General features: G+C 48.4%; 3 protein-coding genes across 8 annotated transcripts; 1 reads left to right on the top strand and 2 right to left on the bottom strand.

Moving 5' to 3' along the window:
- Nucleotides 1-3,433: 3,433 nt before the first annotated feature.
- On the bottom strand, nt 3,434-10,854 carry LOC125532858 (basic proline-rich protein-like). Its single transcript, XM_048696742.1, has 5 exons — nt 10,547-10,854; nt 9,282-9,349; nt 5,476-5,621; nt 5,310-5,378; nt 3,434-5,213 (listed from the first exon to the last, which is right to left on the bottom strand). The coding sequence occupies exon 5, from the start codon at nt 4,412-4,414 to the stop codon at nt 3,434-3,436; it is 981 nt and encodes a 326-aa protein (XP_048552699.1). The 5' UTR covers nt 4,415-5,213; nt 5,310-5,378; nt 5,476-5,621; nt 9,282-9,349; nt 10,547-10,854.
- Nucleotides 5,628-9,109, top strand: LOC125510094. 6 transcript variants are annotated; one of them, XR_007284501.1, is made up of 5 exons: nt 5,628-6,266; nt 6,364-6,633; nt 6,717-6,847; nt 7,390-7,713; nt 7,797-9,109. XR_007284501.1 is itself a non-coding variant. In XM_048675193.1 (5 exons), exons 1-4 carry the CDS (start codon nt 6,228-6,230, stop codon nt 7,457-7,459), a joined length of 510 nt encoding a protein of 169 aa, XP_048531150.1. In that variant the 5' UTR covers nt 5,628-6,227; the 3' UTR covers nt 7,460-7,505; nt 7,630-9,109. The 6 variants fall into 6 exon arrangements, 4 of the variants coding, with proteins under 4 accessions (XP_048531150.1, XP_048531158.1, XP_048531146.1 ...); XR_007284494.1 differs by having other exon boundaries at nt 7,390-8,051; nt 8,298-9,109; XM_048675193.1 differs by having other exon boundaries at nt 7,390-7,505; nt 7,630-9,109.
- Nucleotides 10,855-13,269: 2,415 nt separating the features above from the next.
- On the bottom strand, nt 13,270-14,712 carry LOC125510050. The gene has a single exon (XM_048675141.1). It carries the CDS (start codon nt 14,610-14,612, stop codon nt 13,380-13,382), a length of 1,233 nt encoding a protein of 410 aa, XP_048531098.1. The 5' UTR covers nt 14,613-14,712; the 3' UTR covers nt 13,270-13,379.
- Between the last annotated feature and the right edge of the window lie 200 nt (nt 14,713-14,912).

Here is a 14,912-nt window from a genome sequence, read left to right as displayed (position 1 = left end):
ACGTCGTCGCGGAGTGTTCCTAGCTACGACAGCTACTCCAGGAGTTGCTATGTGAGGTCACTAAGGCGACGCTCGTCTACTGTGATAACGTCTCCGCGGTGTACCTCGTTGCCAACCCTGTCCATCACCGACGGACGAAGTGAAGGAAATATGCCCTAGAGGCAATAATAAAGTTAATATTTATTTCCTTATATCATGATAAATGTTTATTATTCATGCTAGAATTGTATTAACCGGAAACGTAATACTTGTGTGAATACATAGACAAACAGAGTGTCACTAGTATGCCTCTACTTGACTAGCTCGTTGATCGAAGATGGTTATGTTTCCTAACCATAGACATGAGTTGTCATTTGATTAACGGGATCACATCATTAGGAGAATGATGTGATTGACATGACCCATTCCATTAGCTTAGCACCCGATCGTTTAGTATGTTGTATTGCTTTCTTCATGACTTATACATGTTCCTATGACTATGAGATTATGCAACTCCCATTTACCGGAGGAACACTTTGTGTGCTACCAAACGTCACAATGTAACTGGGTGATTATAAAGGTGCTCTACAGGTGTCTCCAAAGGTACATGTTGGGTTGGCGTATTTCGAGATTAGAATTTGTCGCTCCGATTGTCGGAGAGGTATCTCTGGGCCCTCTCGGTAATACACATCACTTAAGCCTTGCAAGCAATGCAACTAATAAGTTAGTTGTAAGATGATGTATTACGGAACGAGTAAAGAGACTTGCCGGTAACGAGATTAAACTAGGTATTGAGATACCGACGATCGAATCTCGGGCAAGTAACATACCGATGACAAAGGGAACAACATATGTTGTTATGCGGTCTGACCGATAAAGATCTTCGTAGAATATGTAGGAGCCAATATGAGCATCCAGGTTCCGCTATTGGTTATTGACCGGAGACGTGTCTCGGTCATGTCTACATTGTTCTCGAACCCGTAGGGTCCGCACGCTTAACGTTACGATGATAGTTTCATTATGAATTTATATATTTTGATGTACCGAAGGTTGTTCGGAGTCCCGGATGTGATCACGGACTTGACGAGGAGTCTCTAAATGGTCGAGACATAAAGATTGATATATTGAACGACTATATTTGGACACCGGAAAGGTTCCGGGTAAGATTGGGACAATACCGGATCACCGGGAGGTTATCAGAACCCCCCGGGAGGTATATGTGCCTTATTGGGCCTTAGTGGAAAGGAGGGGAAAGGAGCAAGGGAGGGGGAGCGCCCCCCCAAGCCCAATCCGAATTGGGAGGGGGGGCGGCCCCCCTTTCCTTCCTCCCTCCTTCCTCTTCCTTTCCTCTCCTACTCCTAATAGGAAAAAGGGGAGTCCTACTCCCGGTGGGAGTTGGACTCCCCCCCTTGGGCGCGCCACCCTCCTTGGCCGCCCCCCTCCTCCACTCCTTTATATACGGGGCAGGGGGGCACCCAGAGACACACAAGTTGATCTTGGTGATCGTTTTCTTAGCCGTGTGCGGTGCCCCCCTCCACCATAATCCTCGATAATATTGTAGCGGTGCTTAGGCGAAGCCCTGCGACGGTAGAACATCAAGATTGTCACCACGCCGTCGTGCTGACGGAACTCTTCCCCGACACTTTGCTGGATCGGAGTCCGGGGATCGTCATCGAGCTGAACGTGTGCTAGAACTCGGAGGTGTCGTAGTTTCGGTGCTTGATCGGTCGGCCCGTGAAGACGTACGACTACATCAACCGTGTTGTGCTAACGCTTCCGCTTTCGGTCTACGAGGGTACGTGGACAACACTCTCCCCTCTCGTTGCTATGCATCACCATGATCTTGCGTGTGCATACGAATTTTTTTAAAATTGCTACGTTCCCCAACACGAAGCACATTGAGCTCGACATCCACTACTTCGGGAGCACGTCGCACTTGGTCGTGTTCGTGTTCTACATGTGCCCACCGATCAACAGTTCGCTGATGTGATGACGAAGGGACTACCCACCTCGACTTTCGAGGGTTTTCGGTCCAGTCTTTGCGTCACCGACGACGCTTCGACTTAGGGGGGGAGGGTGTTGAACATGTGTGCATGTACGTAGGTCTGGGTTCTGTATGCAGTACCTGTAGTATCTGTCTCCCTCTGTATGTACGTGTATCTTAGGAAATAAGATACCGGTCGCACCCCTTGTACCTATATATATGCACAGTGCACGAACAATCACCGGCGACCGGAGATGGTCCCGGATCAGCGGGGACGCGGACTCCGGCGTCGAGCGTCGTCGGTCGGGGAGGCGTCCAGCGGAAGATGGACTCGCTCCAGAGGAAGATTGCTGGCGGCGGAGAACACTGGCCCGGCGCAGTCAGTCGAAGATTCTCGAGGCGATCGGCGGAGGGTTTTAGTGCGAGGAAGAAGCGGGCGGCAGCGGGCAGCGAAAGGGTGCTGTCCACGGAGGAAGTCGCCTTAGCCGCCCGGCCGCTCCCTCCCCATGGAGCCTCCCTTCCCCAAATCTGGCCAACATGATGACGTGGTGGCTTGGAGTGAAGATCTCATGAAGCTCGGAGATGAAGGTGACCTCCATTAACATTCTCTTACTTGTTGCTCGCAGCAACTAAGCACAATACTTTTAATTTGTACCTTGTTGCTAAAGCCATCCTGCTAACTAGTGTTAACTTTCTGTTTTTTTTCATTCTTAAGATACTAGCCTTCTGACCCTTAGAGCGGTCAGGGGCACTAAATCCGTGAAATCTGCAATGAGCTTGGATGATAGAGACATGATCCTGGATGTGGCCTGCTTTGTTGTGAATGTATCAGCCACCGAGCCTGGTAAATTCGAGAAAATCATTAGTGTGATTCTTCCGACTGATTCTTCCTAGCCCCTGATAATACCCATCTCCTTGTTTGCAGATGGAAATGTGGTTGTATACTGCACTGGCATCATCACCGAGTATGATGAGGTTGGTAAGTGCGCAAAAATCTTGTCTTCTTCTAGCATCATGTGAAGCGAGGAGGGCGAGCTGCGTGACCCAAATCAGAAGGTAGCAAATTGCACCTCTTGTTTCACTCATTTAATTGTTTTTCTCCTTCCTATGTCCTGTTGTAAACCAAATCATTCAGTTCTACCCTACAGATCAGAGGAGCTCACGTTTTAGTTTCTTAGTATGGTAACCATGTGCTACTAGTACATAGCAATAGTGGAATATGTAAAGATATATATTGATCTAAAGGCAATTCCGTTTCTCGAACATGAGTATCAAAGGTATTTCTGTTTCTCGAACATGAGCATCAAGCATGGCTTTTGTCCGCCTCATGGTAACTACCGGCGTCTCATCCTCCCCTCCCTCCCCTCCCGCGACGCTCCCGCGAGCGCCGGGGGGGAAACCCTAGCTCCGGCCCGCGGCCCTCCTCCTCGCGCTTCCCTCCCCTCGCCGCCGCCCCGACGTGCTGGTAGGCTAAGCCCTGCCAGCGCGGGCGGCGGCGGGGTGTTCCTCCTTCCCCCACCCGGGCCGACGATCGCGGGATCCAAGATCGGGTGGCGGCGCAGCGCTTTCCTCGAGGCACGGCGGCGCGGCAGCAGCAGCAGGCGGCGGAGACGCGGGCTGCGGGTGGCGGTATGAAGGGGCTGAGGCGTGGTGGGGCGCGGTGGGCTCCGGCGGCGTTGACCCTATCGGCATGCGGCCAGATCTGGGCCCAGGCGGCGCGGGCCAGGAGCAGGGTGGGCTGCGGGCGTCCGCCTCTGCCGTGGCCATGGCTGGTAGGGGCGGAGGCGCAGCGGCGGTTGCAGGTGGGCGGGCTGCTCGGTTTCCAGGCGTCCCGCCGGCTAGACGGCGACGGCGGCGCAGTTGGACTCCCCGGTGAGCTTCCTCGGGGGTGGGCGGCGGTCCTGGTGGGAACTCCTTGCCGGTGGCTGGGGCTGTGTTGGTGGCCTTGCGCGGCTCTGTGCTGGGCGCCGAGGCGGGGCGGCACAGGGGTGTGTCCGGGGGGAGGGATTTGGCTGGAGGGATGGGCGGCGCCGACGTGCTCAGGCCCCTGTCACCGGCACAGGGGTGTGCCGGTCTGGATGCGTCCGCTCCCCCACCTCCCCCTTTCCCCGGCCGCGTGCGGGCGGCTGTAGCGCCGGCGATATTCAAGGCGGGACACATTCTGCGGCTCGTCGGTCTGCTGTGTCCCCTTGGTCCAAAGTTTGATCCTTTTGGATGATCTTGGGGGTGTTTGGATGTTGGGCGGCGGCCCTGGCGGCGGGAGGAGTGGCTTTCGTGGACGGAACCTATGTCTCGGGTGTGGGCGGGCAACCATGGCCTTGCGGGGGGCTTGGTTGCGGCTGGTTGGCAGAGCGAGGGTATGTCAGAGGGGTGCGAGCGCCGGAGTTCATCACTTGCCCAGTCCTTGTACTGGCCGACGGCGGCGGCGGCCGTGGTCGTCGTATCCTTCATGAAGGCGCCGTGGCGGTGCTCCTACCCCTCGCATGTGACTCCGGGTGAAAACTTGATCTACAGATCGGACGGTGGCGGCTATCCATGGGCGTCCCCTTCTAGGAGGCACTGTCTTGGAGTCCCTGCTCTGTCATGACCGTATCCCCCTCCTCGTTTCTTCGTGGAGGTCTCCGTCCTCTTCAAGCGGTTATCCTTCGTCATTTTTAGTTAGCTTGGTTGGCGGTGGCATTGGGGGTCGGTGCTTGACACCTTTGTATCATGTCTTGGGTGTGTGTGTTGTGTGCGGTGGTGGTGTGCGTTGTATCGGTCTGTCCGGATGTTGTGATGATGTTGGCTTTATAATATAAAGCGGGGGGAAACTCTTTTTCGGCAACTACCGGCGTCTTGCTCTCACTTCTTCTCTACAACCGCATCTTCTTCTATGTCACCTCTATGCCGCCGCATCGCTCCTCTCTAAGTCGCTTCTAATTGTATGTTGTCATCTTCTTTAAACTCAGTGAATCACATGCGTTGTTGCTGACTCATTACACGCCTCACCTTCATATGCTAAGCAAGACGTAGACATTCAGCATTCATCTCCCGCAATCGACAGCAGCATCAACAGGTTTTCACGTGGTGACTTTGCTTCTGACGCCACTACACAAGCAGCCATTGCCCATTGCGAGAGGCTTGAGCTCCAGCAGGTGTTGGCATCGCCTTATACCTTTTAAACAGGCCCCTAAACATGGAAGATGTCATAGTTCACATTGGATTAGTGACTATGGATTCTCTGATATCTTTCTGGATTTAAGCCTTATCACTGCACAAAATTATAGGGAGAAGCCTATATTTAGATTTCGAGAACTTAAACATCATAGGTTGAAATTTTTGACATCCTGGAAATAGCAGTTTGTACCTTGTTTCAGATGTATAGTTCCAGTGCTTTCTGGTCCTTCAGATCTCAGTTTTTTACTCACCCAACTGTCTAACATAGAGAACTTGATAATTTTATTACACTGGCATCCAGATATATATGTTTAAGTTTCGAATGGAAATGACTTTGCTATTTAGACTTTACTCACTTCTATGGAAATGTTTTTCGAAACACCTCTTGGCTATTAACTAATTTCACAAGCACCTCCTTTTTTGCACAAAAGCAGCTCCTAGCAGTAGCCTGAAAGCTTCCTCGCTTTTGGATCCAACATCCTTCACAGAAATATTTTTCTGGCTGCATCATAAGTAGCACAATACTTATATATTCAGAAACATCCATAGGATGAACCAACAACACCATGAGATAGGTACAGTACTAATATCGGAAACATCCATAGGATGAACGAAGGACAACATGAGATTGGTGTGTGCACAAAATAAAGGTAAATGCACGACTTTTAAGCCACAATATTTACTCATGCGACAATTAGAAATAACATAATTCGCCGTGTTTTCTGATATGTGAACTCTACTCTAGCATATGGTCAAAATATCATACAAAACTTGCAGTAAATTCTCCGAATCAACTCGCATAGCAGGATCAGTTTCTGAAGAAAGCAAATCAGGATTTCCGAAAATTTTAAGGACACGATTCAAGACCCATGCTGCGGTTCCTAACAAACTACTTAACAAGACAATATTTTATTACAATCTCTGTCACATCAAGCATCAAACATATTAGCTCCAAGTTCCTTCCTAAGCATAGCATATATTTTCCATACACAGCTAAATAACGTGCTGCTTAGCATTTCCAAGGATACACAAGGTGATAGTTGATATACCATCACAAGAGTGCAGACACGAATAAAAGGAAGGCATCATGTAACATCCAAGAAAAAAGATGCCTTATATGAAAATTCAAGGCTCCCAATACAAAGAGGTTGGTCTCAAATGATTTTTTCTTTGTTGTTTGTTATGAAGTTTAGTTTAAGTAACAATATTACTGTGTCTTATCTAATGAGAATTACTTCTTTTAGGTATCAGTTAACCTGTCAAATGACACTGTTGTGGAGGCACGCGTGTTGTTTTTTAATGACCATTATGGCGTTTCTTTTCTGGATATCAACACGGAGTTTCCTTTGGTGCCGGCTACTTTGGGCTCTAAACCATACTATGGACAAAATGTGTTTGTCTTAGATAGAGATGATGAGTATGCTTTGGTTGTTAGCCACGGTTCGATTCTGTATTTGGAGAAACCTTTATTTGAAAGGAACGACTACATGTTTGCCAGCTATAATAGCTCTTTGGTAAAAAAAATGTATTCTGATGTTTCGTATGCTTGTTATATCATGCTGAACTCATGTTTAACCTTCTTCTATTTTTAATGCAGACTTGCATATGTGGGCCGGTAATTGACAATAATGGCGAGGTTATAGGGCTGATTACCTCACATCTCCCACAATCAGCCATTTTATCTTTCTCCATAGCGAAAAAGTGCATCCAGATGTGGAATAAATTTGGGTATGTTCCTATATTTTATCGTTTATAACAAAACTATATCAAGGAGACTTTTAGTTAATGACTATTCCCATCCAGAATTATTTGGCTCTAGAATATCGATTAGTCTGTGGAACTGGCTTAATAGAGGTCCAGCAAGGAATCGTCCCCTGAGTCTTGGTTGGACTTATCGTCTAGAGTAGGGAGACTCTGAATCTGTTTGAATTATTTGGTAGTCCTAGCAACCATGAATAACATAAGCATATTTGCCCATTTGACTAGGACATTAATAGGCTAGATACCTACTACAATTTGTGCAATATTGACCAGACATCTGTGCAAGACTGGGATCCAACTAATTCTAAGCCTATTGCCTAAGACTAGCACAAAACTATTGGTCCGACACACTTCAAAATTGAGCAAAAATTGAATGGACGAACAGTTTAGAGCCTTTGCCTGCGGTTAATTGATCAAACTGGTGGTAACGTTAAGTTTGATCATTTGGAAATGTCTGGATCTACAATTATTTGCTAGATAGGAGTACTAAAGAACCTGACTTGTTGCAGCTGCATTGCTCATCCTATTCATCACCTTGAGCTAAAGACTGCGGATGTTGGATACGGTTTACAGAGATGAGCTTCGGGCCCGCCACAGTATCAACAGTGGATTTATTGTAGCTCAGGCATCCTCAAGCACGCACATGTCTTTTCCTTTTGACTATTTATAATTATAAGTTTTTTCTACCAAATTTCTGCTATTTTTCACAACCGGAACATAGTAGAGTTATAACTTTTAAATTTGCTTAGGCGTGTCATGACTCTACCATTGAAAAGATTGGCCTCCGAAGAGGGGATGTGATTGACTTGGATCATCGTTCTACTGTAGTTGAGGTACTAACTTTCTAGCATTGTAGATAAATTAGTTTAGTTGTACCTGCTACTTAGAGCTAATATGGTCAAACTGTGTGTTCTAGCTTGAAGAATTTCTTCTTGGTCTTGGTTGGGTCTTCTTGGAGAAGAAACTTGATTCGCACTCGACCATAGATGTCAAGGTATATTAGCAAAAGAAGTAAAGCGTGAATTTGTGATAAAAAATAACCAACAAATTGTATGGCATTTTTTTGTTTGTTTGCAGATACGAGTTCATGATATTCGTGCAAAAACAAGTGTTTGTACTATTTTACCTATGGGATTCAGCGATGCTGTAGTGCACTCATACCATTCATCAGGTAGGTGGCCCAACTTGCTTACCTGGGATAGTTTAGTAATTTAGATGAGAAAGTTTCTTCCTTTTTCTTAATCCAAAATGACTATCCGGTTTTACTATTGCTGATGCATATGAATTTACTCTGTTTATGTAGTCGCTACGTGCACAATGGTCAACATACACAGTTTGTTTCATTATTGTGTAAACTAGGCTTAAACAAATATTAACCATAAAATGCTTTACTTATTTGGGTTTCTGTATACTGCAGCCTCATCCCAGGCCGTGAGACCGTGACGATGTGAATTAGGGATCTCATCATGACAAAGATTAGCTTAGGTCGGTGTATGGTTCGTGGCTCTATGCTGGTCTCACTGTAAACATCATCTCAGGATACAGCAATAGTCAGCACCGGCGACACCTCAGTCTTTGCTAAAATTAAGGTTTGCTCTATGCTTTTAGTTTTTTCCCCCTTGCGGGTGACTATGCTTTTAGGTATCACTTGCCGCTAACTTGGATGACTCATTGTGATGAGTGCTTCAACAAACGTCTTATATTAAGTTATATAGGGAGTATCTATGTTGAGCCAATCGTTCAGTCTAAAATTTGAGCAGCCTTGAACACAACGCATGCTCATGGCCAGAGGTAGAGTAATAGCAGAAAAGTTATTCTAGTACTCCCTCCGTTCCTAAATATTTGTCTTTTTAGAGATTTTCAACAAGTGACTACATATGGAGCAAAATGAGTGAATCTACACTCTAAAATATGTCTATATATATTCATATGTGGTAGACTGGTAGTCCATTTGAAATCTCTAAAAGGACAAATATTTAGGAACGGAGGGAGTATTTGCTTATAAGCTTATTCAGAAGGAGTGCTACATAGGCATATGCTAAAGGGAGAGGAATCCTTTAATTATTTATTTCTCGGCCTGGGCCCAACTATGTATAGAAATCTATGTACTCCCTCCGTTTCTAAATATAAGTCTTTCTGATATTTCAATATGGACTGCATACAGATGCATATAGACGTATTTTAGGGTGTAAATTCATTCATTTTGCTCTGTATGTAGTCTATATTAAAATCTTTAAAAAGACTTACATTTAGAAATGGAGGGAGTATTATTGTCTGCATCGGCAGCAAAGTTATGGTGCTAAATCTGGTGCGACCAATGCAGACATTGAACTGTATATCATGCAGCTTATAAGATACAGTGTATTGTAAAATAACTTGGAACTTCTTAGGTGTGATTTACCTGGCAAATTTGTAGCTAGGTGCATGATTGCAAAGTTGTCTCCTTCATGAAGAAGTTTCACCGCTACTCTGAAACATAAGAGACATTGACCTAATACTCCTCTAATGTTATATTAAATCCGTGACAATTAATATGGATCGGAGGAAGTAACGTCTTCTGATGTTGTGAAGAAAAAAATTCTAATAGGGTTGCTTGATGTTGTGAAGAAAGCTCGGCTAAATACACTAAAAATACTAATGAGAAAGAAGATGAGAGCCAGTTTGAGCAAACAAAGTCGAGTTTACTTGAAGCTTGAAGAATGGAGAAGAGGAGAAAGGAGGCAAGGGCCAGTTTGCACAAAGCTTGAAGAATGGAGAAGAGGATAGGAAATAGTCCACTGCTTTTGAACGAATAGGAGGGCTGTTAAGATAAACTCAACTCATTCAAAAGCAACGGTGGTTGTATGGTTCCATCAAAAGAACCTCAGATATGAAAACTGAAACCGAAGGGTATGTAAGCAGTTATAGCATCCACAACCGGATATAGCAAATCTAACCCCCTAAGTGACTGGTCGACCCTCATATGGCCACGTCCACAACGGGGTACCTCAAATTTGACCCCTCAAAACCATGGTATCTATGCAATGTGAGAAATTATCTACGCCGATCATTTTACCGACATAGACAGACATAGATGAACACAGTTCAAACTAAATTCCATACATCTATACCATCTATACCAATATAAAAAGACCCAAAGGGCAAATCCAATTAATCTCGACCATTAAACCATGCCAATCCAATGACCTAGATTGCTCCAATGGTGAGCTCTCAACATGTTAAGCGTGCAATTAATAGCATACCAAATATCAACATCTATATTAATCTCATAATTAACAAGTAATTGATATCCTACCTAATATCAACGTGCAGTTGATTTTCTCCCTAATATCTCATTTACTAGTAAATATAAACACAACTCAGTTCATCGGACCAAAGGATTTAGTTCATCGCCGGCAACATAGATAAAAACTAAATTAAATAAAAACTAAACAGAGACGGTGCGCGATGTTGGGACATCACCACTTCCGTGCCCACTGCCTCTTGCGGCATGCGGCCCACGCCTCGGATTCGGGCGTCTGCGTCCAAGCCGGCGTGGGCACGAGGACCTGGCGGTGACAAGGGACGCCATTCGGAGCAGGTAGAGAAGGGCTCAGAGAGAGCGGGGGGGGGGGGGGGGGGGGGGGGGGGGGGGGGGGGGGGGGAAGATGGCGTCGTCGTCCGCACCGTGTCGCCAAAAGGCATGGGGACAGACCTTCCGCCTCTGCCTTGTAGTCGCAACCGGCACAACGCGATGCGGACAGCGAGCTCTACTCGTTGTCTGCCTCCGCCTCGCGCAACAGCGACTCCCAGTTGACTGGGTAGTCGACGTTGAACGTGTGTCGTCGGAGCTTGACATTGGATCGGAATAGGAGGGGAGGGAAGAGGAGGAACGAAGGAGAGTGCAGTGAAGACGGGGAGTGTGGTTTGACTACGGTCTAGGGTTTGCTCGAGTGGTAATATTTGTGGGGTCCGGGTGTGCCAGCTTAGGCCGGTCCACGTGACGAACGCATCAGGGCCTCCTCATACCCACCTTAGATTTAGGCTGGGTTATAGGAGTGCTGGTCTGCTCGGGCGTCTACGAGCAATTTTAGGAAGCCGGCTAGGTCACATTTTCGTGACTGGGCATTCATGGAGGTGTCTATCCGGCCAGTTTGGGGAGTCGGCTTGTAGATGCCCTTATATTAACTCGTGTGAATGAGATCTATGGCGTTCAAGTAAGAATAATAGTAGAGCCAACTGCTAATTATTTTAGTAGTGTCATTATAACTAACCTAGTAGTCAAAATGTATAGTTAGTTTGTTAGTTATATGTATGTGTGAGCAGACCGTAGCGAGCAGATCGTAGCTCAGATGTTTATGTTGTTTGTGGTTGTAAGGTCATATTTATCCCTAAGTGTTTTGGTGATTGATGACAATGCATTTGCGGACTAATCGTGTGCCATGAGCTTTCCAGACTCTTCTCTGCTAGGCACAAGACGATTGGGTGCCCCTCGAAGACTGACGAAGACGGCGTCTTTTCTACGTTTCTTTTTGGTGGATTTGAGTCGTAGGAAAGCCGTACTATTAAGAGGGGGTCCGCGTTGGAAAGATTTGGGTGGAATCATCACGTACACGCCTCCTTTTATCCCCTTCTTCTTCCTTGGAGCTTCCTCCGTTTTCCTGCCATAGTTGACTGACTGCTTGTGTGGTTGCGGTAGTACCGCTCCAGGATTAACGGTAGTACCGTGGGCATCCACGGTAGTACCGCGCAGTGGCACGGTAGTACCGCTGGTCCTCACGGTAGTACCGCTCCCCCGGAGCCTTACTCGTGCAACACATCCTCGTCTCCACATCCTCGTCTCCACCGCCTCCACTTTTGGTTATCTCGTGCCTTTACTTGTGTAGTTTATTTGTTTCATATATCTTGCTTGCTTGTGTTCCTATTCGTGTTGCATCATATAGGTTGCTCATCTAGCTGCATGTCTAGACAACCTATTTTGATGCAAAGTTTAAATTGCTAAAGAAAAGCTAAAAATTATTAGTTGCCTATTCACCCCCTTTCTAGTCAACCATATCGATCCTTTCAGTGGTGAAATCAAACCTATCAGGATTCAAGTCGTAGACTTGCACTGGTGTGCATATTATGACTTTGTCAACCTTAAGATATTGTGCCGGCTCATTATCTGCTTCTCTTTTCTTTTTTCAACTCGGTAAAAATATAACGTGTCAACTTTTGTAACCTGCTTACGTCGCTTCTTATATTTTCTTTAAATAGTTATGGAGTAAGTATATATCTCAATAATGATTCACTAAATGTATGCTTTTGAAATACTATCAAAAATAGTGTTAGAGCAACTCCAAAAACTCCCCTATCTCTAAAATAAATGCCCGTAAAGTGTCCTTAACTTCAGAGGATCCCGTAGAAGTGACATTTTCTTCCCACAGGTTTACGAAAATATCACTTTATCGTATCTTTTTGACAGGCTAGCAATCATTTGAAACTTCACTGCACACCCCGCCAAAACATTGTCGCCCCACCGGAACGCCACCGCGGCTGCCGCGTCCACCACCATGTCATCTCGCGCCTATGACGCTCGCGACCACGCCACCTTTTAAGCTCCACGCTGGGGCTGAAGCAAATGCCGTCACAATGATGAAGCCCGAGGGCACAGGTCCATCATTAGGATGCCACCATCGCCGCATCATTCTTGTTTGAACACTGAATTCCAAATGCATCCCTAACTATAGAACCGATCGCCTTGTCGGAGCAGGGGCGTAGCTATGTAGAGCTAGCCGGTGTCACCGGCACCGGGTCTAATTTAAACTCGTTTAATGTAACCCATTGATTTAGTGTGTAGATCATTGAATTATTTGTCATGTAGGCATGCATTCTTCTATGTGGACAGCGGGTAATCTCCAATCTGCATTCATTCCTTTGTCGGAGTAGTATCTGAAGAAACTTTATTCAGCTCATCATCGCCGCTGCCGAATCTAAGACGATGAACAGTCTAAAAACTAAGCTACTTTGATCTAAAACCCTCTCCCCCTTCCAGGAAAGAATTCTATGAGACCAGGTCTCACGCGAAACCCATTCTGATGAATGACACATGACATTTACAAATCACAAAGCATCCTCCATCCCCACTTAAAATCAGGAGAGGAGAGAGATTAGATACTTTGTGATTTATGGATGCCACGTGTCATTCATCAGATGGGTCTCACCTGCTAATGCTAATGCCCCCGTGACAACTGAGGTCGTCGGTGAAAGGGAGCCGTCGAAGGACCGCGGCGGAGGAACTCCCTGCGGACGGGGCGCTGGCAAGATCGCCTTTCCTTCGAGAGGAGGAAGAACGATACGTCTAAAAGAAAAATACATCTAAAAACCGGAACCGAATGGTATGTACCCATTTGATTTAACAATAACATGTGTGAGTGATGTCAAATAAATTAACGGTGTTAACAATGCTCAAGGTTCATAACCCTCACAAAAATCGTAGTTTGAAGTATGAATGTTGAAACGATAGCAGTTAATTACAGGCTTAATTATTCGGGAAGAACCAGCCACGGCGAGCCCAGCCGACCGAGGGCAAACCTCGCCGGCCGTCGTCGGGGTAGATGGTCTCCTCGAGGCGCGCCCACTGGCTCTCCATGTTCACCACCCTGACGACCCCGTCAGGGTGGCCCTGCCTGTCCAAGAGGTAGACGCAGTTGACGCGGCACGCCGGGAAGTCTGCCGTCGAGAGCGCGAACGCTTGGTTCCGGCCAAGGAACAGAGCGTGCCAGCCGAGGTCCTCCACCCGCACCAGCCGCACAGCACCGTCCCCGACTAATTCCACCCTGTGCACCTCGACCACGCGCGTGCTGCCGCCGCCGGCGCTGCTGCCCTCGTCGTCGGCGTCGGCGTCGCCCGCGCCAATGTCGTTGTCCGAGTTGTAGTCCGTCTCGTCGCGCACCGACACGAGCAGCAGCTGGCCGTCGCACTCCACCAGGTGCGAGTCGAGGGCGACGGACCTGCCGCTTCCTGGGACCAGCTCGTCGTCGTCGGATCCACCGCCGCCGCCGTCGCCCTCGACGTGCTCGAGCGGGATGACGGCAGGGGGCGCGCCGCACTCAAGCTCGCAGATGACGCAGAGCTGATTCTTGAAGGCCACGTAGAACCGCCCCCTGTAGTGCTCGACCCCGGCGTACCCGGCGGCGCTGAAAGCCAGGGGCGTCCAGGCTCCCGTGGCGGAGCTGTAGTACGCGATGCGGTCGGCCGGGAAGCCGGCGGCCACCGCGGCCCACTCGGTGGCCCCGCCCGGATCGGCCGACAGCACGACGGTGGCCACGTCGTGCCACCTCTTGAAGAAGGCGATGGGAGGGAGCGGGATGCGCCGGCCGGTGACGGGGTTGACCAGCGTAATCGCCTTGGGGACGGCCGTGGGGTCGGAGAGCACGAGGTAGCCGTGGGAGGAGGAGAGGTACTCCAGGCCGGGGGGCACGGCGGCAGCGAAGGGCACGAGGCGGCCGGCCTGGGAGAGCCAGAAGGACGACATGGCGGCGCCCTGGCCGGAGCGGTCGGTGCGGGAGCCGACGAGCCACGGCCGCGGGCGCCAGAACGCCGCCACGGCGGCCCACCTCTGGCAGACGGCGCGGAAGCGGACGCGGTCGGCGTCGGAGGGGAGCAGCGCGAAGACGGCGAGCACGAGGTCAGCGGGCAGCTCGGACCACTCCATGCGGGTACCGCCGCACGCCATGGAGGAACAGCTGCGCCGCCGAGGAGGAGAGCCCATGTACTATGTGTGTGTGACCCTTGATAAAAAATACGGAGAATATCCGGCGCGTTGCCTCTTTTCCTTTATATTTTTCTGCGAGTCGCGTCGCCGCTTTGGCTCCCTCCGACGGGGATTTTGCGGTGCCTTCTTTTTGACGGAAAGAATTTGGAGGAAATTAAAGCGGAAATGTGGTGGCGTGGAACGCATGGAAGGATGCGTTTCGGGTCCGGTCAATGTGTGATGTGCCACTGAACACGGATGGGGAAGTTTCGTGGGTGATGGTGCACGTGGTTTCTCCGATGGCCAAGCCGTCCCCAC

The sequence above is a fragment of the Triticum urartu genome, chromosome 1, assembly GCF_003073215.2.
Source record: "Triticum urartu cultivar G1812 chromosome 1, Tu2.1, whole genome shotgun sequence".
Taxonomy (NCBI): Eukaryota; Viridiplantae; Streptophyta; class Magnoliopsida; order Poales; family Poaceae; genus Triticum; species Triticum urartu.
This window is presented reverse-complemented; position numbering and strand designations above follow the sequence as displayed.

Coding starts and splice junctions, on each gene's coding strand:
- LOC125532858 (XM_048696742.1), bottom strand. CDS start 4,414: ATGAAGGATACGACGACCACGGCCGCCGCCGCCGTCGGCCAGTACAAG.
- LOC125510094 (XM_048675193.1), top strand. CDS start 6,228: ATGCCTTATATGAAAATTCAAGGCTCCCAATACAAAGAG. Junction 6,267..6,363: donor AAGGCTCCCAATACAAAGAG/GTTGGTCTCAAA, acceptor TACTTCTTTTAG/GTATCAGTTAACCTGTCAAA. Junction 6,634..6,716: donor CCAGCTATAATAGCTCTTTG/GTAAAAAAAATG, acceptor TTTTTAATGCAG/ACTTGCATATGTGGGCCGGT.
- LOC125510050 (XM_048675141.1), bottom strand. CDS start 14,612: ATGGGCTCTCCTCCTCGGCGGCGCAGCTGTTCCTCCATGGCGTGCGGC.